The sequence below is a fragment of the Hyperolius riggenbachi genome, chromosome 1 (genome assembly GCF_040937935.1).
Source record: "Hyperolius riggenbachi isolate aHypRig1 chromosome 1, aHypRig1.pri, whole genome shotgun sequence".
Classification (NCBI taxonomy): Eukaryota; Metazoa; Chordata; class Amphibia; order Anura; family Hyperoliidae; genus Hyperolius; species Hyperolius riggenbachi.
The window spans coordinates 469,179,984-469,204,368 of record NC_090646.1 but is presented as its reverse complement, the minus strand read 5'-3'; the positions used below and the strand labels follow the sequence as shown (position 1 = coordinate 469,204,368).

The 24,385-nt window shown below is 43.8% G+C and overlaps 1 protein-coding gene across 13 annotated transcripts in view; it reads right to left on the bottom strand.

The window, feature by feature from the left end:
* Positions 1-24,385, bottom strand: part of NF2 (NF2, moesin-ezrin-radixin like (MERLIN) tumor suppressor) — a 167,128-nt gene that overhangs the window by 103,657 nt on the left and 39,086 nt on the right. For 12 of the 13 annotated variants that reach the window (XR_011022086.1, XM_068240346.1, XM_068240328.1 and 9 more), the window contains 5 exons: positions 22,825-22,907; positions 22,303-22,378; positions 16,613-16,747; positions 14,230-14,304; positions 10,786-10,899 (listed from right to left, as the gene is read on the bottom strand). Coding sequence is in view for 12 of the 13 variants with exons in the window: in XM_068240346.1 (XP_068096447.1) it covers positions 10,786-10,899; positions 14,230-14,304; positions 16,613-16,747; positions 22,303-22,378; positions 22,825-22,907 (483 nt within the window). In the remaining variant the exon portion in view is untranslated. Of the gene's footprint in view, positions 1-1,875; positions 2,052-10,785; positions 10,900-14,229; positions 14,305-16,612; positions 16,748-22,302; positions 22,379-22,824; positions 22,908-24,385 lie in introns of those variants that run through there. The other variant, XM_068240402.1, reaches the window with a different exon arrangement.

Sequence of the window (24,385 nt, the reverse complement as noted above, 5' to 3'; positions counted from 1 at the left end):
CATTACAGCATAATCCGTGCGTTAGGCATAATCTGACTACTACCGGCACGTTGCGATGCACTGGGTAACTATTAAAGTCTCCATAGACTTTCACAGCAGTTGCGGCGGGGGAGCGTACCGCATGGCGGCGTAACATGGTATATGTAAAAGGGCCCTGAAGTTGTGCAGAGATGGAGAGATTCATCAAGCCAGGCTGCATGGGAATCAGGCAATATTTTGAAGCTGTTAATTCTACAGACAAGTATTTGTGATGGTTGAGCTGTGTCTTACACTCCAAACAAGTGGACAGGGACAGCTCTTTATTTTAGCAGAATGTTATTTCTCAGCAGCAGAGAAGGACCATTTATAAATCAACAGAAATCTATCACATGCTGCTCTGTTCTCTGTTGTGTGACAGAAATGATAAATATCCTGCTAGGTGCTAAAAAAAAATGCAACTCCATCTACAAGTGTGTTCAGCATTTCACTTCTTTCTAGGCAGAAACCGTTTAAAGAAACCCACACAATGGTTTCTGATGGTAAATGAAAGGACAAGGAGAATATTAAATGATTCCCTTGACCCAGCGTATGACTCTGCAATTTATCAAGCCACATCAGCCCAACCTGCCTGCTGCGACAGGTTGAAAACAGGGAGACTTCATACATTTTCCAGCATTCCCAATTATAGCTCAGGTGCTTGGGTAACATCTTTCTCTTCTGTCTATTCTCAAAGTCCCCCAGCCTTTCTAAACTGGAAGTAGATTTGGGGAGTATTCTTATCACATTTTTGCTCCCATTTAATCTTACAGCACATACTCCTCATTCACCCTTCCAGGGCTGTTACCGTTTCCCCGATGTTACATTTATCCTGCTGAATTAAACATATCTTTTTTATGCCCTCTAGTGTGGTCAGTGAGGTCCACAGTATCTAATGTGAAAGAGATATGGAGGCTGCCATGTTTACTTCACAAACCTGAAACAAGCATATGGCTAATCTAGCCAGACTTCAAGTTAGAGCACCTGATCTGCATGCTGTATTGGGGACTATGGCTAAAACTATTATAAGCAGAAGATTAGCAGGACAGCCAGGCAATTTACATAATGTAAAATAAATACATTTGTCAGCCTCCATATTCCTCTCACTTCAGATGTGCTTCGAAGTGTACTAGAAACGGCGAGAGCGGACGCGACTGAGCCAGTTACCGGGGCTGATTGCGGCTGAACTGCAGGCCACAGGAGGACAGCAAGGGACTCAGATGTGTTTATGGGGATGGAGGAAGCCCGGGTAAGTATCAAATCTTTAGCTATCGCCGTCTCTGGTACACTTTAAGGACATCTGCCAGGGTGGGATGTCTCTCCCCTGTTCTCTGTGGCTTGCCTCGCCATTTGTTTCCATCCAAACTAGCAGGCAGCAGAGGAGGCAATATCAGCATCGGAAGCGTCCTCTGTTTTGAATTCTGGTGCTCAAGGCTCCCCACTCACCTTACCCCCAGAGGTCAGCACCCCATGGAGCAGGATATATCCAGGGACTCCACTCCAACTTGACTCTACGATGAAAAGTGCACAGACCTGTTCAGGCTGCTACCTTTTATGGCTGCCAGCATGGTGGTGTAGCGGCTAGAATTCCTGCGTTGCAGTGTTTTAAATCTCAGCTTGAACACTAACTTCATGGAGTGTGTACATCCTCCCACACCAAGTTAAACTTCTCCTTCCGTTTTGCTTATTGGTATTTTGTTTATGCCATACTACCCTGATTGTATAGATATTACTCTGTTCAGTCTCTCCAGTGGAGAGCTACATATAATCTAAACCATACTACCTCCACCAGAGGATGATTCAAGAGATCAAGGAAATTATTTTATTATTGCAGTTAACTGGTCCTGTCTTTGTAGAGACTCTGCTTCAGCTGTAAGGAAGGATGTCTTTTTTTTCTTAAGTTAAGGGAAGACTCTACGCTCTGGTCATCAGTCGTGACATCTTCCTCCACACACAGAGAACGATGCCACCTTGGCAGAAACCACTGGTTGCAAATCTGACCTTCAAGCAATGCCTTTCTCAACTACTTTCAAGTTCTGACAGTGAAGACATAAAATTTAACAACTGTAAACTGGAGTGCAGCCACATTCTAACTCGGATATGGATTTTTCCTTTTAAAATAATACCAGTTGCCTGACTCTCCTGTTGCTCCTGTGTCTATAATACTTTTAGCCACAGTCCCTCAACAACCATGCAGATCAGGTACTCTGAAGTCAGACTGGATTAGCTGCATGCTTGTTTCAGGTGTGTGATTCAGCCACTACTGCAGACAGAGATCAGCAGGCCTGACGAGCAACTGGTATTGTTTAAACGGAAATCCATATCCCCTCTCAGTTAAGGTTCCCTTTAAAGAGACTCTGTAACAAAATTTTCAGCCTTAGTTCTTCTATCCTATAAGTTCCTTTGCCTGTTCTAATGTGCTCTGGCTTACTGCAGCCTTTCCTAATTGCGCAGTAGCTGTGTTATCTCTGTTATATGATCCAATCTTCTCTCTTCTGTCGGCTCTGTCGGCAGAGGCTGGAATGTGTGGAATGTGCTGCACTGCTTGTCATTGGCAGAAGCTATACACACCCCCTCCAGGGCCCCTGCAGGCTCTGTATGACTCACACACTCTGCTTATGTGAGCCTATCACAAGCTGGTTAGTTTGGTTGTAAATACTGCCTAAAACTGGCAATTACAAGCCAGGATTGCAGCAGGGTGTGGCAGAAAAAGCACAGAGGGGCCCAGGAGAACATAATGAATAGAATGGTATGCTTTTTGCTGTAAGAATTTTAGAGTACAGATTCTCTTTAACGATTCAAAGAGTAGGGTTTCAGTACATGCAATAACCTCTTCAGACTCTCCATCCTGTCCCCATAATTGAGGCATACTTCGCATATGGGACGTTAAGTGTGAAGAAAGTGTTCTATACTGAAAGCTCTCTCTTTAAATCTTTTAAAGTTATTCAGTAATCTGCATCATCCTGATTTCAAACCCCCCAACCTTATCTGGCTAATGGTACAATTCTCAACTACTGATAGAGTAGATAGTTATTTCAAAATCATCAAATGTAATTTGAAGGAAAATACCCTAGTAATGTTCACTGCTCCGAAAAACTGAAAACTGGCCTTTCATTATGGGATGGGTAAAACACATGAGGTCCGTCTCAGCTGCTGTTACACAGTGGACCTGATCCAATTATCTTTTTCTCAGAAGTATTATCCTAGTTGATATTTCCATATTATAAATAAAAAGTATTTTAGAGAGGAACTCCAGTGAATAATGTAACAAAAAACAGTGCTTAATTTTTACAATAATTTTGTATAAACGATTTAGTCATTGTTTGCCCATTGTATAATCTTTCCTCTCCCAGATTTCTGACATTCATGGTGACATTTTTACTGCTGGCAGGTGATGTCAGCGGAGGGAGATGCTGCTTGCTTTTTAGGCAGTTAGAAACAGTTGTGAACAGCTGTTATTTCCCTCAATGCAACAAGGCTCCCACAGCTGGCAGGCAGAAAACTAACAAAAAAATGGCTCCCAATCTAATAACATGCATAGGCTCATGCCTATGCATGTATAATGTAGTGTATGTATCGCAGTCTAGGGACAATTTAGGGGGGGGGGGGGAACTAAAAATGAAAAAAAAAAAAGTTTTTTGTTTTCTTAAATTTAACCACTTAACAGTCATAAAACCCCTAAGGACCAGAGCCTTTTTTTCCATTTTGACCACTGCAGCTTTAACTGTTTATTGCTCGCTCATACAACCTACCACCTAAATGAATTTTACCTCCTTTTCTTGTCACTAATACAGCTTTCTTTTGGTGCTATTTGATTGCTGCTGCGATTTTTAGTTTTTATTATATTCATGAATTTTGTCAAAAAAATTACTTTTTTAACTTTCTGTGCTGACATTTTTCAAATAAAGTAAAATTTCCTATACATTTGAGCGCAAAAGTTATTCTGTTACATGTCTGATAAAAAAAACAAAAACGTTCAGTGTATATTTATTGGTTTGGGTAAACGTTATAGCGTTTACAAACTATGGTGCCAAAAGTGAATTTTCCCATTTTCAAGCATCTCCGACTTTTCTGAGCACCTGTCATGTTTCATGAGGTGCTAAAATTCCAGAATAGTATAAATACCCCCCAAATGACCCCATTTTGGAAAGAAGACATCCCAAAGTATTCACTGAGAGGCATGGTGAGTTCATAGAAGATTTTATTTTTTGTCACAAGTTAGCGGAAAATGACACTGAGACAAAAAAAAAAAAAAAGTTTCCATTTCTGCTAACTTGTGACAAAAAAAAAAAAAATGAAATCTGCCACGGACTCACCATGCCCCTCTCTGAATACCTTAAAGTGTCTACTTTCCAAAATGGGGTCATTTGTGGGGTGTGTTTACTGTCCTGGCATTTTGGGGGGTGCTAAATTGTAAGCACCCCTGTAAAGCCTAAAGGTGCTCATTGGACTTTGGACCCCTTAGCGCAGTTAGGCTGCAAAAAAGTGCCACACATGTGGTATTGCCGTACTAAGGAGATGTAGTATAATGTGTTTTGGGGTGTATTTTTACACATACCCATGCTGGGTGGGAGAAATATCTCTGTAAATGACAATGTTTTGATTTTTTTACACACAATTGTCCATTTACAGAGAGATTTCTCCCACCCAGCATGGGTATGTGTAAAAATACACCCCAAAAGACATTATACTACTTCTCCTGAGTACAGCTATACCACGTGTGGCACTTTTTTGCACCCCAACTGCGCTAAGGGGCCCAAAGTCCAATGAGTACCTTTAGGATTTCACAGGTCATTTTGAGACATTCGGTTTCAAGACTACGCCTCACACGGTTTAGGGCCCCTAAAATGCCAGGGCAGTTTAGGAACCCCACAAGTGACCCCATTTTAGAAAGACAACACCACAAGGTATTCTGTTAGGAGTATGGTGAGTTCATAGAAGATTATTTTTTTGGGCACAAGTTAGCGGAAATTGACATTTTGTGAAAAAAAAAAAACAATAAAAATCAATTTCCGCTAACTTGTGACAAAAAATAAAATCTTCTATGAACTCACCATACCCCCTAAGGGAATACCTTGGGGTGTTTTCTTTCTAAAATGGGGTCACTTGTCTGGTTCCTATACTGCCCTGGCATTTTAGGGGCCCTAAACCGTGAGGAGTAGTCTTGAAAACAAATGTCTCAAAATGACCCTTGAAATCCTAAAGGTACTCATAGGATGTTGGGCCCCTTAGCGCAGTTAGGGTGCAAAAAAGTGACACATGTGGTACCGCCGTACTCAGGAGAAGTAGTATAATGTGTTTTGTGGTGTATTTTTACATATACCCCATGCTGGGCGGGAGAAATATCTCTGTAAATGTAAAAAAAAAAAATTGTCCTTTACAGAGATATTTCTCCCACCCAGCATGGGTATGTGTAAAAATACACCACAAAACACATTATACTACTTCTCCTGAGTATGGCGATACCACGTGTGGCACTTTTTTGCACCCTAACTGCGCTAAGGGGCCCAACATCCTATGAGTACCTTTAGGATTTCACAGGTTATTTTGAGGCATTTGGTTGCTAGACTACTCCTCACGGTTTAGGACCCCTAAAATGCCAGGGCAGTATATGAACCCCACAAGTGACCCCATTTTAGAAAGAAGACACCCCAAGGTATTCCGTTAGGAGTATGGTGATTTTATTTTTTGTCACAAGTTAGCGGAAATTGATGTTTGTTTTTCACAAAGTGTCATTTTCCACTAACTTGTGACAAAAAAATAAAAACTTCTATGAACTCACCATACTACTAACGGGATACCTTGGGGTGTCTTCTTTCTAAAATGGGGTAATTTGTGGGGTTCCTACACTGCCCTGGCATTTTAGGGGCCCTAAACGTGAGAAGTAGTCTGGAAAGCAAATGCCTCAAAATCACCTGTGAATAGGACGTTGGGCCCCTTAGCGCACCTAGACTGCAAAAAAGTGTCACACGTGGTATCGCCGTACTCAGGAGAAGTAGTATAATGTGTTTTGGGGTGTATTTTTACACATACCCATGCTAGGTGGGAGAAATATCTTTGTAAATGGACAATTGTGTGTAAAAAAAAATAAAAAATAAAAAAAAAAAATTGTCATTTACAGAGATATTTCTCCCACCCAGCATGGGTATGTGTAAAAATACACCCCAAAACACATTATACTACTTCTCCTGAGTACGGCGATACCACGTGTGACACTTTTTTGCAGCCTAGATGCGCTGAGGCTGCATTTCCACTTGTGCGGAATCGCCGGGAAATCACCGCAGACGAAATCGCATGCGGGTGCAATTTTGCATGCGTTTTTTCCCTTGATTCCGCATGCGATTTCGCACAGGGTAGTAGGTGGGCAATTTTAACCATGTCACTGCCTTTGTAAATTAACATTACCTCCTATGCGAAATCGCATGCGAAATCGCGGGGAAAAAAACGCATGCCAAAGCCGCATGCGATTTCCCTATTAGATACATTGTATGTGGTTCGCTTAGGCTCTGCCGTGCAGATTTTCCCCGTACACAAAAACGCTCCGCACAACGCACAAGTGGAAACAGGCCCATCCACTTGTATTGGCTATGCGAATCCGCATGCGGACAATGCATGCGGATTCGCTATAGTGGAAATGAGCCCTAAGGGGCCCATTCACGGGTCATTTTGAGGCATTTGGTTTCTAGACTACTCACGGTTTAGGGCCCCTAAAATGCCAGGGCAGTATAGGAACCCCACAAGTGACCCCATTTTAGAAAGAAGATACCCCAAGGTATTCCGTTAGGTGTATGGTGAGTTCATAGAAGTTTTTATTTTTTGTCACAAGTTAGTGGAAAATGACACTTTGTGAAAAAAACAATAAAAAAATCAATTTTCCTCTAACTTTTGACAAAAAAATAAAATCTTCTATGAACTCGTCATACACCTAACGGAATACCTTGGGGTGTCTTTTTTCTAAAATGGGGTCACTTGTGGGGTTCCTATACTGCCCTGGCATTTTAGGGGACCAAAACCGTGAGTAGTCTGGAAACCAAATGCCTCAAAATGACTGTTCAGGGGTATAAGCATCTGCAAATTTTGATGACAGGTGGTCTATGAGGGGGCGAATTTTGTGGAACTGGTCATAAGCAGGGTGGCCTCTTAGATGACAGGTTGTATTGGGCCTGATCTGATGGATAGGAGTGCTAGGGGGGGTGACAGGAGGTGATTGATGGGTGTCTCAGGGGGTGATTAGAGGGGAAAATAGATGCAAGCAATGCACTGGCAAGGTGATCAGGGCTGGGGTCTGAGGGTGTGGGCGGGTGATTGGGTGCCCTAGGGGCAGATAGGGGTCTGATCTGATGGGTAGCAGTGACAGGTGGTGACAGGGGGTGACTGATGGGTAATTAGTGGGTTAGAGGGGAGAATAGATTTAAACAATGCACTGTGGAGGTGATCTGAAGGCGGGTTTGCGGGCGATCTGATGGTGTGGGTGGGTGATCAGATTGCCTGTAAGGGGCAGGTTAGGGGCTGATTGATGGGTGGCAGTGACAGGGGTGACAGGGGGTGATTGACAGGTGATCAGTGGGTTATTACAGGGAAGAACAGATGTAAATAATGCACTGGCAAATTGATAAGGGGGGGGGGGGGGTCTGAGGGCAATCTGAGCATGTGGGCGGTTGATTGGGTGCCCGCAAGGGGCAGATTAGGGTCTAATCTGATGGGTAACAGTGACAGGTGGTGATAGGGTGGGTGTTTAGAGGAGAGAACAGATGTAAGCAATGCACTTGGGAGGTGCTCTGACGTTGGATCTGCGGGCGATTTGATGGTGTGGGTGGGTGATCAGATTGCCCAAAAGGGGCAGGTTAGGGGCTGATTGATGGGTGGCAGTGACAGGGGGTAATTGATGGGTGATTGACAGGTGATCAGTAGGTTATTACAGGGGGATAGATGCATACAGTACACGGGGGGGGGGGGGGGGGGGGGTCTGGGGAGAATCTGAGGGGTGGGGGGGTGATCAGGAGCCCCCAGGGTGCAGTTAGGGACCCAATTTAAAAAAATAGCGTTGACAGATAGTGACAGGGAGTGATTGATGGGTGATTAGGGGGAGTGATTGGGTGCAAACAGTGGTCTGGGGGGTGGGCGGGGGGGGTCTGAGGGGTGCTGTGGGCGATCATAGGGGGGGGGGGGAGATCAGTGTGCTTGGGTGCAAACTAGGGTGGCTGCAGCCTGCCCTGGTGGCCCCTCAGACACTGGGACCACCAGGGCAGGAGGCAGCCTGTATAATACGCTTTGTAATACAATACAAAGCGTATTATACGCTTCGTATGCGGCAGACCGGGGGTTAACATCCCGCCGGCGCTTCCGTATGGCCGGCGGGATGTCGTCGCGGGTGGGCGGAGCCTAATGCCGGCGGATGTGCGTGCATCAATGCGCGCGATCCCCAGCCCAGAAGAGTCCCAGGACCTGGCGCCAATGTGCGTTACGTGGTCCTGGGGCTGCCACTTTGCCGCTGCCAATCTACAGTGGGCGGTCGGCAAGTGGTTAACCTCCCTGGCGGTAAGCACGAGCTGAGCTCGGGCTATGCCGCACAGGGAGATATCTCAGCCCCTGGTGGGGCGATTTTCATCATGTAAAGTGCTGTGCGCGCAGCTAGAACTTTGCTAGCTGCGCGCACAGCTTGATCGCCGCCGCTCTGCGGCGATCGCCCGCACGCAGCGGCAGAAGAGGGCCCCCGCCAGAGCCCTGCGCTGCCCGGACCAATGAGTTCCGGGCAGCGCTATGGGCTGGATCGAGTGCGCCTGACGTCAGGACGTCGGCTGACGTCCATGACGTCATGCCGATCGTCGCCATGGCGACAGGAGAAGCCAAACAGGGGAATGCGTTATATACGCGTTCCCCTGTTTGCTATTGTTGCCGGCGGCGATCGGACTAGAGCAGGCATGGGCAAACTCGGCCCTCCAGCTGTTACGGAACTACAAGTCCCACAATGCATTTGCCTTTATGAGTCATGACTGTGGCTGTCAGACTCCTGCAATGCATTGTGGGACTTGTAGTTTCTTAACAGCTGGAGGGCCAAGTTTGCCCATGCCTGGACTAGAGGGCCACATGCGCCCTCTAGTGGTGTTTCATGTAGCTACCACTCTGGTAGCTTTACATGAAACAAAACAAAAAATTAAAAAAAAAGGTTTTTTTCATCATTTGAAAAAAAAATTAACCGCCAGGGAGGTTAAAGGAAAAGACAACCGCTCGCTTAGGGGGAAGAAAAGGAGATAAAATTAATTTGAGTGCTAAGTTGTATGACTGCGCAGTAGACCGTTAAAGCTGCGCAGTGCTGAATTGTTAAAAATGGCCTGGTCACTGGGAGGTGTAAATCTGTGGTCCTCAAGAGGTTAACCACTTCCCGGCAGCCTCAAGCCGATGGGCGGTGGGAGAGTTGCAGGCACAGGACTGACTAACAACGATTAGCGAGATTAGTAGGGAATGCAGCGAACAGCCTGCCAGCCACAACTGCAAAAATTATTATCATTAAAAAAAATAAATAAGAAACACAGAGAGCCCAATATAGTGTAGTATGTATTGGAAACCGTGGATAAATGTAAGTGTGAGATGAATATACTCACAAACATGGGTTACCTCTCAGGCAACCACTGTAGATGCAGGTGAGGAGATTAGACCTGTCCTCACTCAGGATTAAGATGTCGCTCTCTGTAGATCAGAAAAGTAGGGGTAGATCACCCCTCCACCAGGGGTGGACACAGTATTATCGTAAGAGAACAGAGGCGCAAGCAGGATAAAAGGTAAAAGTTTTAAAATTTGCTGGGAGGCAGTGATGGACTTACCTCCGGAAAGCAGACTCAAAATACTTTCTGAATTAAACAAATATATTTATTATTGGTACCCCAAAAGATGCAACGCGTTTCGCAGGCACAGCCCGCTTCATCAGGCAATAAGATAGTACTGTTTGTCCCCTATCTTATCGCCTGATGAAGTGGGCTGTGCCTACGAAACGTATTGCATCTTTTGGGGTACCAATAATAAATGTATTTGTTTAATTCAGAAAGTATTTTGAGTCTGCTTTCCAGAGGTAAGTCCACCACTGCCTCCCAGCAAATTCTAAAACTTATTACCTTTAACCCTGCTGGCGCTTCTGTTCTCTTAAGATAATATAATTAAAAAGAAGATGAAAAATTATCTCTTAGGAGAAAAAAAGTGAATTGGATAGGGTCCAGTGGCCCATATCCTATTCGATTTTCTCCAAGGGGATATTTTTTTTAAACCTTTTCAATAAAATAACGTTAAAGCTCCCACCATGGAAGAAAATACTCAAAATAAGTTTGTTATTACTTTTTATTTAACCTACTTTTCAATGCTTTTTCAATTGTGCTGAAAAAGCGCAGAAAATATATTTTTATGTAAGATAAAAAATTAGCTTCTTGGAGAAAACTCAAGAAAAAGTGTGTCAAAACTTTCATTTGTTTGGGATTTAAGTCCTGAATATTGAAGTATGCCTCCATTAGACCTCAACCAGAGCTTGATTTTAGGCTGTTCAGCCAGGCAGCAGTAGCCCCCATTCAATAAATGAATTTAGAAGGCAAATTAACGGAGTAATCTAAAGTGCTTGACACTAACCAAATTACATGTGTCAATGAACTTAAATAGAGACATCGTTCAAAACAATTATCTGGTAAAAGACTGAGGTATTTGCTGCACTGTCTGATGATAAAGTGATATCCTTGCAGAGTACAATCTGCAATTAACCAGACCATGTATGAGTGTATTGTGACTCACCTGCTTTCTTGCCTTCTCCTCCCTGGCCTGAGTTTTCATTTGCTGTACTTCTAGTGAGTCAGCCTTTCGTCTACGCATGAACAAATCATGGTTCCCAATGCACAACTGTAGAATCTAAAAACATGGATTTGCATTAGCACAGGACAAAAGACCGTACAAACACTCAACGAAACTGCCTGACCATCGTCTGATTTTGGTCTATTGGACTATATTCAGGCATCTGTACACGTGGCAAACAAATAGACGAGCGATTGGTAACAGGCGGTTTGCCCGATCCATCCGGCGGATCAACTCACACGACTGTTGGGCTGATATCGTGCAATTGGTTACATGTTTACAACATTGTTTGAACAACGTACTTTTTTTTTTTATGTGGCCATGTCGTGCAGTCTGACATTGCCCTTGTGCGTGCAGTATGTAGATAAATTTGTTGTTCAGTTGGTTGGTGTGCAGAAAATACAAGTCGTGTAAATGGTTTGTCGTGGCGTTGGTCGTGCTCTTTGTTGGACGTGTGTAGGTAGCTTTTTACATAAGCACAGACAACAGAGGAATTGTGTTAAAGAGTAACGGTTAGCCCCCAAATTGAAATTTAAAACACTATTGCAATGTTTTATTTATTATATAAGTGAGCCAAAAAGCCAATGTAGAAGTTAAAAATCAATCTAATTTTGTTACTATCTAACCTTTTCCCCCAGCTCCGGACGCAAGCCGCATATCAGATACTGTAGCATGCAGTGCATGCCTATGTCTGGCCGACCCCCCTCTCCCCCCCAGGACCAGGTGCCGATCTATTCGCACCACAAACAGCTGACCGCTCTGACAGGGAGAGAGAGCGGCAGCACTTCCAGAGCAGCACCGCAGAGCAGCCGGCGCCGTGCATCTCTCTCACATGTGATTCTCTCACATGTGACTCGGCGGCGGCTGCTCTGCGGTGCTGCTCTGGAAGTGCTGCCGCTCTCTCTCCGTGTCAGAGCGGTCAGCTGCGGTGGGGAGAATATATTGGCACCTGGTCCTGGGGGGGAGAGGGGGGTCGGCCAGATATAGGCATGCTCTGCATGTTACAGTATCCGATATGCGGCTTGCGTCCGGAGCTGGGGGAAAAGGTTACATAGTAACAAAATTAGATTGATTTTTAACTTCTACATTGGCTTTTAGGCTCACTTATATAATAAATAAAACATTGCAATAGTGTTTTAAATTTCAATTTGGGGGCTAACAGTTACTCTTTAAGACAACAGGACTTAAAAGTTAGGAGCATAGACTAGCTAAAGAACAAGCATGGTAGCCACATAGTTTAAAGTAACACCGCAAACAAACTTAAAAACTGTCATTTAGTTTAAAATGAAAATATGTCCTCACCTACCAAGAATGTTTATAAAGACTGTGACATTACAAGAGGCAATGTATTCAATGTAGCCAGTAGAATGCAGAGAAGAGGGTTGTGTGTGAACTGTGTGGCCCAAGCAGCTACCCAATAGCAGACCATGTTGGGGGAACAGGGCAGTTAAGCGGATCAGGAAAGAATCGTAGGAGATTTCTCAAGGCAAGTTAAAGGTGTGTACACACACACCATACAATTGTCACTTTAGATCCAATTTAGCATGTGATTAGATCGATATTTAGATCTGACATCGATAGCATACAGAAGAAAATTAGAAGTGAATCGAAAACACACACACATGGAACGATAGCCAGTATGTTGATGGATATTTTTCAGCGTAACCAATCTGCTTCCAATCTAGAAAGATGGATTTTGAGCTGAGACAGGTTACTGGCAGTCAGTAGGCTGTATTTTTTTTTTTTTTTTTTAATCCAATCACTTTATTGATTGGAAATAGGATCTGAAATTAAAATTGCATAGTGTGCACCCAGATTAAAGTGGACCTGAACTCTTGCACAGGACAGAAGGAAAACATAGATAAATGCACCCTGTATGTACTTTACTAGTTTAACCACTTAAGTACTAGCGGTCTCTGCCCCCTTAAGAACCAGAGACCGCTGATACAATACCGATGGAATCCCAACGAATCGCCGCATATACCCGCCGTCACCGGGATCCTCCTGACATCCACTCTGCCGTCTCTATGACGGCAGAGTCATGTGAGCCGGTCAGGAGCTGCTTTCATTGGCTCCCGACCGTGTCTATCAATGTAAGCCTATGGGAGCAGCTTACATTGATGGACACAGCCAGGAACCAATGAAATCGGCTCCTGACCGGCTCACATGGCTCTGCCGTCATAGAGACAGGCAGAGCAAGTTAGCTGCATAGAGAGACGTTGGGATTCAGCGGCGAGATCAGCGGAGAGCAACGAAAACGGCGAATGCATGCTGCAGCGCTGATTGAAATCTACGCCCTGCCAGCCAGGTAACCACCAAAACAGGGCGTAGATTTCAATCATCGTGGTCCTTAAGTAGTTAATTCCCCCCCATTTGTGTCTAATCACAAGTTGTAATTTGATCTCTCCCCCGTGTCAGCTGACTGCAATGGCAGAGATGGCAGATAAGCTCAATTGAAAGCACAGGATGTTAACAATATGTCTGCTTCCATGAATCAGGAAGCAGAAACAGTGCAGATTTATTCTAGAATTTGTATCAGCTGTAGAAAGAAAAAAGCTGAAGAAATGTTTAAGGTTATTATGCTGTTGTGCACTTTTTAGAGCAGAGAGGATGTTCTGAGTTCTGGGCCGCTTTAAGGAAAAGCTAATTGGTCCTTTAAGAGATTACACATCCTTTCACACAGTATTCTAGTTCCTGCATATGGGCGTTTAAAGCAAAGCACTGAAAAAAGTAACACTTTTTTTTAATATGCAAAAGGAAGCAGGAAATGGCCAATGATTATTTGTTCTGTATTCGGTATTAACATCTACACTGGGTAGCAGAGGGCAATATTTGTAGAATATGAATTTTAACATCTCAGATGGATCATGAAGACTGAATGGCAGACAAGAGAAGTAGTTAAAAACGTGTTATATACCAATAAATGCATTTAATGAGAGCCTGAACTTTCAGATCGAGCCAATTTAATATCAAAATGGATAGCAATTAGCTGAAGAAGTCATTTCATTTCCCCCTTGACACCATTTCATCTCGCCAAAGCTCCCTCGCGTAATATAGTAGGTGACAAAACTGGAAAAATGGATACTACCATTTAATATCTATTGATAGATTTTGGCATAGTAGTAATCTAAGAACATGATGATACTTTAGCTACTAGCAGCTCTTGCATTCTTACTAAGTCTGCACATAGAGTGCACCTTGTGCTGTTTGGCACACTAAACAGTATAAAACACTTGCCAAATATTCTACAAGAATCTCACAAGGAAAGACATAACTCTTCTTCCTCTTCAAAAATGTGCCAGTCGTAAGATCTATAATTTCAGAGATTACCAGTTCAAAGCACAGTAACTGACAAAAGAATATTACAGATTTCTCACGGCAACATACCAGCTTATTGACCCGCAACTTGGAGGAGTTGAACTTGAAGACATCAATTTTCTTTTCAAGTGGCTTAATAGTGAACTGTAACCACAGAAGAGCCATGTTAAACACATTCTGCGTGAAGAACCCAAACATCAGAAGGCTTTTTTAAAAATTCAAAACATTAATGTTTTGATTTACTAAAAAGAAGAAAGCTACACTTTACAGAAGTATATAAATTAACACATACCGTACATGTCAGATACTAGAGCCTGAGGTGTTATTCCTTATGGCAATACCCATGTTTGTTTTTATATTGGTAATCACATCTTTTGTAAAATAAGGTGTTTGTTATTGCTTTTCATTGTTCTTAATCAAATGCATTAATTTTTAATCAATGTTCAAATAAACAGTTTTTGTTTTTTTTTTTAAATAAAGAAAAAGTGAAATCTGCTCCACCTCGGTTTGTTGCAACAGGTAAAAGCTATACAGCCCGGTAGCTGACATGTTTCGGACTCGCAGGTCCTTAATCATAACATGCGAGTCCGAAACATGTCAGCTACCGGGCTGTATAGCTTTTACCTGTTTCAATAAAGTTGGGATTCATTTTGGCTATGGACATTGTGCGGAACCTCCTTTTTGTAGTCATGTTTTTTTTATTAAGCTTTATATACCTTTACTCCGCACGCCCCCCCCCATCAGTTTGAATGTTGCATTATGCAAGCACCTTGTAAGTCTTTCTTTATATGTGAATACAGTATGTATGTGTCATTTATTACCTTGAAGTACAGAAATGACTGTTACCCTGCCTCAGAACTCCATTTATATCATTGTTAACTAGTTCAACACTACATTGTTAACATTCATGCTATGCAGGCAGACAGGGCCGGATTTTCCCTAAGGCACTGTAAGCACGCGCCTACAGGCGCCTGATGATGGAAGGGCGGCTCCCCCCTCCCCCGAGCTCCTCCCTCCCCCTTTCCTTTGCAGAGTCCTGATGAGAGTTTCAATGAGGGGTTACATACCCTGCTTTTGGCATTCCAGTGCCAAGGGCTCCCTTCAGTCAGGGGAACCATTAGCTACTTAATACTGAGGGTACTTCTGGCTACCTAATACTAAAGGGCACCTGTAGCTACCGGTGATGGGAAGGGAAGTAAGGGAGAAGTGACAGCCAGCACACTTGCGGTGCGGTTCGGTGGGGGTTTGTAGATTCATTGAGCGGAAATTCTAAGGTGCCAGGACATCTGTGCCTATAGGCTCCTGTGAGGTAATCCGGGCCTGCAGGCAGATGTATTTAGTAAAAATATAGAATTTGACCAGTTTTTTAATTGTTAGGAAAGGTGTGCAGGGGGTTATGTCATAACTGACACCATTTTCAAATATAATGCAGTTGTTCCAATCAGTCACATAACCCAGGGATCCATTCAGAAAGCAGCAGCCGCCAGGGCAGTGGGTTTTCCCCAGCTAGTGAAATGCTCAGCATAGTGCAGTCACCTGACCTCACATACCTCCTACTAGCCAGCTGGAAGAGTAACTTTTATGGCCTGCAATACAGAATAATCATTTTTCTGCCCACTTCCTCCCCACTCAGTGGATCTGATGCAATTGTCAGACTTGAATGTTAACTGCTGATGATCCAATTGCCATTAGCACCAGGCAGGTTGAAGCCCTGTCCCTGAGGAGGATTGGTGTGGGCCAATGTAGAGCCCCAGCAGGAGCTTCAAAGAGGTTTTGCCAGGGCTCATAGTATTTCACAGCTGACAGGAGTCCCAGCAAGAGCGGCGAGGGGCAGCGGATGATAGGCGGCGCTGTGGGGTGACTAGCTGAGAGTCAGCATGCTGAGCTGCAGGGGGATGACTAAAAAAATGCCACAAATGCACAGCTTTATAATATAAGTGACACAGCAATAGTCATTTAAGATCAAAAAAGGACCACCATCACAAAAATGCTACAATTTAAAATACATGAAAACACATACAAATGAAAATTACGTTTCTTCCTGAGTAAAATGACCCATAAATTCCTTTTTCCCTATGCTGCCGTCACTTACAGTAGGTAGTAGAAATCTGACAGGTTTTGGACTAGTCCATCTTCTCATAAAGGATTTCTACAAAGATGCTGCCCCAGCCTCCCTGCACACTTTTTTGGCAGTTGAACAGAGCAACTGCCATCGACTAACTGCTTTTGAAAATAAAGAAAACCCTGAGAATCCCCCATGAGGAGATGGGCTAGTCCAAAACCTGACGGTTCTGTCAGATTTCTAGTGCCTGCTGTACGTAACTGCAGCATAGGAGAAAAGTAATTTATGGCTCATTTTACTCTGGAAGAAACATACTTCTCATTTGTAAGTGTTTACATGTATTTTACATTTTCACGATAGTGGTCCTTTAAATATAAGGGTTGCACTTACCTCTTTATCACTGTAAGATATATTCCGGATTTCATTCCAAGGGAAGGAAGTTTTAGGGGTGAGTCTATTTTCAGGATCATAAATATGCAGCCCAAGGGCATCAACCCCAAGCAGTAATTCTGTGCCTTTTTTATTCTGATGTTCAAAAAAATAAAATAAAAAAAACAAAAAAAATCAGGAAACCAGGAAAATCATCTAATCTCTACAGTTTATGCAGTCTCCCTGCACTGATGAGACTGTACAGGGACAGACAGATGACATAAATAAGTTCTTACTCAGTGGCCAGGCACATGGGCAACTGCACTAGGGATGTCTACAAACAAGCATTAGAGAGAGAGAGATATCACTAGTGAAAATATATCACTAAAGTGTACCGGAGATGAGCTAATAAAGAGCTTTGATACTTACGACTGCGTCCATCGCCATCCTCCCGAGTGCCTCCATTCTCCTGGTATCGGTCCCGGTAACCAGGCTCAGTCGCGCCGGTCGGCTCTTCTGCGCATGAGCCCTTTGCCGTACATGTGCAGAAGAGCTGACTGGCGGAACTGAGCCTGGTTACTGGGACCGATACCAAGAGAACGGGGGTACTGGGGAGGACGCAATCGCTGCTCATGGGGCTGGAGGATGCCCCAGGTAAGTATCAAAACTTTTTATTACAGTAGCTAATCTCAGGTTTACCTTAAAGAACTGCACTTTTAAAGCATTTTGTTAGCAAAGAATGCTAACAAAAGATACAGCACAAATGATAATGCAAATGTATTGTATTATTGATTATGACTCTTCAGAGATATTCCTTTAAAAAGGGCAGCGCTAAAAACATGATGGCTGAAGCCAGCAGCCACCTCCATTGATGGTCAGCTGTCTTAGAGAGTGCTCTCAAATGCACAGTATGAAGAAGAAATGAGCATTGTTAACCTCTGAAAGGCAGAGAAGACTGATTAGAACCCTCTATGGTGGGAGTATCTCCAGAACGTAAGCAAAAAAGCTCTACTTGTGCTGGGTGGGCAGCAGTGAGATCTTCTGCATGGGTAGCTGCTTGTAGATGATACACACCATATGGAACCTCTTTTTAAATGGACTACACATTTGATTAGATAAACGTCGTTAAAACCCCCCCCCAAAAAAACAAATTGGTTAAAAATTAGGGCCTCATTAAATAAATAGATTTCAGTTCAATAATGGACTTCAAGCTGTTCAGGAAAGACCATGATCACACGAGGAGAAGCAGTGGGGATTGACTGCCGCTTAGCTTTGTACTGTATTGATCAGTAGAAATCTAGAAGTGGTGGCTGTTCAATTGAACTCTGAACAGATTTCTGAAGAAACCTAAATGAAGTAGAGTGATGAAAGGTAGTATAATGATCGCTAGTCTCTTGAACACCAGAGAGATATTGATTGTTTTCCGGATGTTGCTACCTTAACGTAGCTTCAAGCCAAATTTCCCACAACTGCAATACTACTGGAATATCTCTGAAAGAAAACCAAATCAATAATGCAAAAATAATTTAACAAGCATGAAAATCAGGTGCTCTGACTAAAGTCTGACTGGATTGGCTGCCTGCTTGTTTTAGGTGTCTGATTTAGACACTTCAGAGGCCAGAAAGATCAGCAAGACTGCCAGGAAACTGGTATTGTTTAAAAAGAAATAATTATTGCAGCCTCCATATCTCTCTCACTTCAGGAATCCTTTAAAGCACACCTGAAGTGAGAGGGATATGGAGGCTAACAATTTCCTTTTAAATAATGCAGATCACCAGTCTGGTAAATAAATATGGCAGCCTCCATAGTCCTCTCACTTCAGGTGTACTTTAAAGAAAATCTGTAACGAAAAATGTCCCCTGGGGGTACTCAACTCGGGTGGGGGAAGCCTCCGGATCCTATTGAAGCTTCACCCGTCGTCCTCGGTCCCACAGTGGCGGCGAAAATCCTCCCGAAGCAGCAGCGATGTAAATATTTACCTCCGTGGCCCCAGCGCAGGTGCAGTATCCACTCTTCCCACACAGATGGGCGGAAATAGCCAATATCCGTCGGGCCGCTCTACTGCGCAGGCGCAATTCCTGCACCTGCGCAGTACAGCGGGCCCGACGGAGATCGGCTATTTCCACCTATCTCCGTCAGAAGAGCCGAAACAGCGCCCCCGCTGGAGCCTGGAAAGGTAAATATTGGACAGTCGGATGTGTTGGGCCAGCTTTGAAGGGCTGCAGTGAGACCCCCGTGGGACCGAGGAGGACGGGGGAAGCCTCATTAGGATCCTGAGGCTTCCCCCTCCTGAGGCAAGTACCCCCAAGGGGACGTTTTTCTCGTTACAGTGTCTCTTTAACCTCCCTGGCGTTCAATTTCCCCAGGATTTCTGCGCAAAAAGTGATCTAATCAATTTTCATAAAAAAGGTTTTCCTGTAACTTGCCAGAATGTGTCAAGCAAGGGTCTAGTATACAGTGCAGGAGAATATAGATGTGTATGCATGTCGATACTGTTCACAGCTTGCTTTGTATTGACGTACATAACCGTCAATATCGCCAGGGAGGTAAATGCCCTTCATTACTGGCATTTCAGGTCACATAGGTAATTATAATAGATATATGCAGCACCTAGATTATGATAAGTGCAAAATTTCATCCAAATAAATATTACATAAAATCACTTGTGACAGAAGAATACAAGAAACAATAAAAGTTAAAATGTGGAAGTGATAAACAGTGCCTCCATTTAGCGCACCCCTCAACCCCCCCCCCCCCCCCTCCCCGAGGTGCCCTCAACCACCAAAAGTGCACACACCTAAAGACGGTACCTGACGGAGTATTGCAAGGAACAGTTCACAGGCCACAACTGAGTAAGAAATCTCCCATGCCAACCAGCAGTATACCACTCAGAAGACTCCATCAGCTGCTATCCCCTTGTCATATCAATAGACAAACAGAAGGAAATAAAACCATTCATCTCAATTAAGAAGCTTAACACCACTTTCTTCTGTTTAAAGCGTTAGCAGCCACCAGCTTATTCCAACATGTTTCATCATATTCAGACCATTTCTCAAGACTTACAATGAAGACAAATGCCACCCCTGTACTATTAAAAGTTCAAAACTGAAACAGGACACTGATCTAGAAGCAATGCCCTATATTTACCAGTGACCCTGGGGATTTGCAACCTGGAAAACCTGTTACACAGAATGAAAGAATGGGTAAACTGAAGTGATAGAGATATGTAGGCTGATTTATTTATTTCCTTTTAAACAATACACATTGCCTAGCAGCCCTGCTGATCTATGTGGCTGCTGAAGTGTCGGAATCACACCAGAAACAAGCATGCAGCTAATCTTGTCAGATCTGACAATAATGTCAGGAACACCAGACCTGCTTCATGCTTGTTCAGGGTTTATGGCTAAACGTATTAAGCTGGGTCTACATGGCACGATGTGTCTTTTCAATCGAGCCGCTGATGCGGCTCAATTGATAAGATCCGACAGGTCCGATCTCGCCGAGGCCGATTCCCCGCGAGCGAACAATAGCGGGGAATCGACCGGAAGATAAGCGGCACCGGCGGGGACGAGGGGGGGAAATCGAATCCAACACACGCGCGGAAGAGCAGGGACGCGGCGGGTACGCGTGGGGATGCGGCAGAGTCGATCCAGCGGCTAATCGAGCCGCTGGATCGCTCCGTGTAGACCCGGCTTTAGAGGCAGAGGATCAGCGAGACAGCCAGGCAATGTGCATTGTTAAAAAGGAAATAAATATGTTAGTCTCCATATCCCTCTTGCTTCAGTTGCCCTTTAACACCAAATCTTCCTCCACAGCCTTCCTCCTTCATATACGCCAATTCATTAGTATCTCCATGCAGAAGTTCTGGTGTTACAGCCACCCTGAGCACTCATTTGGAATGCACTCACTTCCACTGCCTACTGGGAGTCACATTTTGGTGTTGTAAAATGCTTCTCATTCTGGATAAAAGAAAGCGCTGCAGGTAATAAGAGCACTGCGAAGCAGGCAAGATTTAGGTGCCGCCATAAACGTGATGTGAATTACGGTTACAGTGACACTTAGTAATTTGAGCGCTGCCAAAAGCCAGAACCCAAATTACAAAAGACACCTTAATTAGGCTGCCAGCAATAACTGGAAGCCGAATTACATCTTACCCCAATGAACTACAGTTTCAGAGGGGAAATGGTAATAAACATCGCTGGGAAATTGGCACAGTAGGTTGAGAAGTTTTTCAGCTTCACCAGGCAACCAAGTTTCCCGGAGCAATTATTACATGCACAGGGTGTCACTAGGGGCTTACAACCAGGGCTAGTGCACCTGATCTGGGCAAAGGTGCCTGGGATATAAGGGACCGGATTGCGACCCCCCCCCTCCCCCCCCCCCCGGCAGTGCCCCGAACGTTTCCATGGCTCCGGAGTGTGACTGAAGAGATACAGATGATCGTAGCCTGGCTGGGGATCACAAGGGGCTGGGGCAACCAGTGAGAGAGAGGATTAAGCCTAACTCGACTCTCATTGGCTGCCCAGCCCCATGTGATCCTGGCCAGGCTAGAGCCAGGAGTATCTCCTCCACGTGCAGTATAATTTGTCAGCAGGAGCTGGGTATTGTGAGATGCTGCACATGCGTCTCTCGAGTACTGGGCTGGGACTAGAGCGAAGAAAACTGATGGGTGCTATGGAGACACATGTGTGGAAGCCATAAGAGGCAAGTGTGAATACCTGTCTCCAGTCCCAGCCGCCCAGCTCTGCTCTGTGCACACACCGGATACAGCCTGTGTGCTGATGCTGCGGCACGGCTATGGACTGCGGGGAATGTTTATGCATCCTCTATAATAAAACCCAAGTGTCTCTGCGTCCCATGTCCCTGTGTGTGTGTTTTGTAGCACTGCGCATGTGCAGAGAGGGACGCAGAGATCCTGAAGGGGAGGAAGGGGCGGCCGTGTGTGCGAGTGCGCCCGGCAGGCGCGCAGAGACAGTCCTAGCCCATTTTTAAACGGGCTAAGGTCACTAGTAGTATATAAATCACCTGACCTCCCCTACTGACCTTACGACCCAGTGTCCACATTTTGCTTTGGCAAAACTAGCTCAGGAAGGAGGGACAGTCTGCGCGGAGGTCAGCCAGGCACACTCTGTGTAAGCTGCTCACCCCCTTTCCTTCCACTATTCAGCCTCTCAGTGATCTGCCCTCTGTTCACTCTAGCCTGCATTTTCTTTTAGTAACCCTTATGCTGCTGGTCCTGGCTTCTTCAGCTTTGTGTATCCTACTTTTATAATCCATAGTTGCTGCTTATTTTTTATTAAAAAGGTCTTTAGGTGGCCATACATCAGGTGACTTGACCAATCGTCCATCTGATTCAATTATTATAATTGAATCGGATGAAAATTGGTGCCACCACGCGTGCCGCACATTGTCTTTTCCTTGGTGCCCAGCACCTCCGAGGAGGCTAGCAACGCCCCTGCATGCACACCTTTATTACATGCACCCAAACCCCCCCCCCCCCCCCACCACCACCTTAAACACCAGCAATGGAAACAACGTCACATTCTCACGACACACAGAGCACATGCATCAGTATCACCCAACTTGTATTTCAACAGGGAACTACCACATCGAACAGGAATCTGGCTTTAGTCATTACATATGTAACCAGTCGTAATATTATTTTGAATAGGTATACAAATATATGAACGGTCACCAAATAAATTGCTCACCCTTATGAGGAAGTAATTGACACCATACATTTCTAAGTCTTGTGCTATTTTCAGGTATTCCATCTCAGCTTCATCTCTGCAGAAGAGGATTAGTATTAGGCTATGTGCACATAGAGGTTTACATTTAGTCATAAAAAGAAGAATAATTTGTGAGATAATTTTTTTTCCATTTTCAAAACTCATAAACAAAGGACATATGAAACAAAACAGCAATCCTTTTTTTTTTAATAATATTAATTACAAATGGTACACATTTTAAGTTTCTAAGTTCTTTGCAAATGGGAGGGAACTATGTCGCTGTTCATTTAAAAAAAAACCTGAATAAGTAAAAATGTAGTGGAGAGAAAAAATGATGACATAAACAGAAATGGGGAAAGAACAGCCTAAAAAACGAAACATAATGGTACTTAAGCTCATAATACCAATTACTTTCAGCTTCCCATGTGAAAGAGGCCACAATGTGAACCACAGAAAAATGGTGTGTTAATACCAATTCAATGGCCAGTGGTTTGCATCCATTACCTGGTCCGGCCACGGTGTTCTGCATACCAGGCAGTGATCCTCTCTTCCCACATCTCCGGAGTCATCTGATACAAGTTAATGACCTAATCAATTCAAACAACAACAAGGAAAAATTATAAAACACACCTGAATATGGCTCTTAAAAAAAATTAAAGTATGCCATTATGTTAACCAGCATAATAAGGGGCAATGTTTATTTCTTTACGTTTTATTCTTATGATTGTACAAATTGTTTCAGCAGCAATCTGACATCACAGTGATGTCTTTAGGAGTTATTAAATTATATTATATATTTGTAGTGTATACAATGGATGGTCTATTAAAGAGGGATTGTCAGCCACAAGATCAAATTCCAATAACCCACTGCTCTGTGTTTACTTTGTAGCCTGGAACCTCACCCTGCATTGCAAGCACTCCATTCTATTCAGAAATGTTTCTGTTGTATTACATCTTATCTCAGTCAGCCTGGCTCCAACTCCCCTCCCACATTCCTGCTCCTCACTGATTGGCTGAGTGCAGTTCAGCGTGAAACTGAAATGCGATATATGCCTGTGCTCTCATGTGTTTACAAAGCAAGCTAGGTATAACAGAGCAGATTCTAAAAGGAAAAAAAAAGTAAGGAAGAAAATGATATCAGGATTGGCTTCAGAAGAATTAAAGGGCAGGCTATAATTCACCTCTTCTAAATTAGTGTGGCATCATCAGTACATGCAACTTCAAACCGTGTTGTGACAGTTATTAGTGTGGCATCATCAGTTCATGGACTCGGGGCATTACTTATTCTCTATACCTGGCTAGTGCAGTATTGCAAGCACTATTAGGACTCCAATATGCAAATACTGATTTCTAATGAAAGCGTGATATGGCTCTAGTGAATAGCCAGCTTCACAGCTGGCCCACTGTTTTCATAATAGGTTTTTTTCTACTCATAAGGCTCTGGTGGCTCACAATGCTTCTGAGAAAGTCAACATTTAGGAATTAGAAGTCATTAAGTTATAGGACTTCCAGGGGAACAGAATAAACTCAATGGTTGCCTGTAGGACATTTCTATGTGCAGATTAGAGCAATGTTTTGTAGAGGTGTGCTTTAACTGAGAAATCCCAAAGCCAAAATGCAAAACTCCGAAACACGTGCTTGGGCTGATAAGAATTGGCTAAATACAAATGTAAATACTCGGGGAGCAAACACTATATACGTATTCCCAAGCGGGACAGGCCCATAGCGCACTAAAACGTAACTTTTCTGCAATACAATTAAAATACAAATGTAAAAAAGGGTAAACAACAATATACGCAGCATAGATAGGTTCAAACGTAGTTGTGTCAAGGTTATGGCACAAACTAGTGTGTGTAATTAATGTTTGGATAGGGAGGATGCATAGCGTAAGGCAAGATAGCCAAAGGCCATAGATACAGGAAGAGCCCTCGATATACATAGTCTCCCTGTATCTATGGCCTTTGGGTCTCTTGCCTTACGCTATGCATCCTCCCTATCCTAACATTATTTAATGACACACACTAGTTTGTGCCATAACCTTGACACAACGACGTTTGAACCTCTC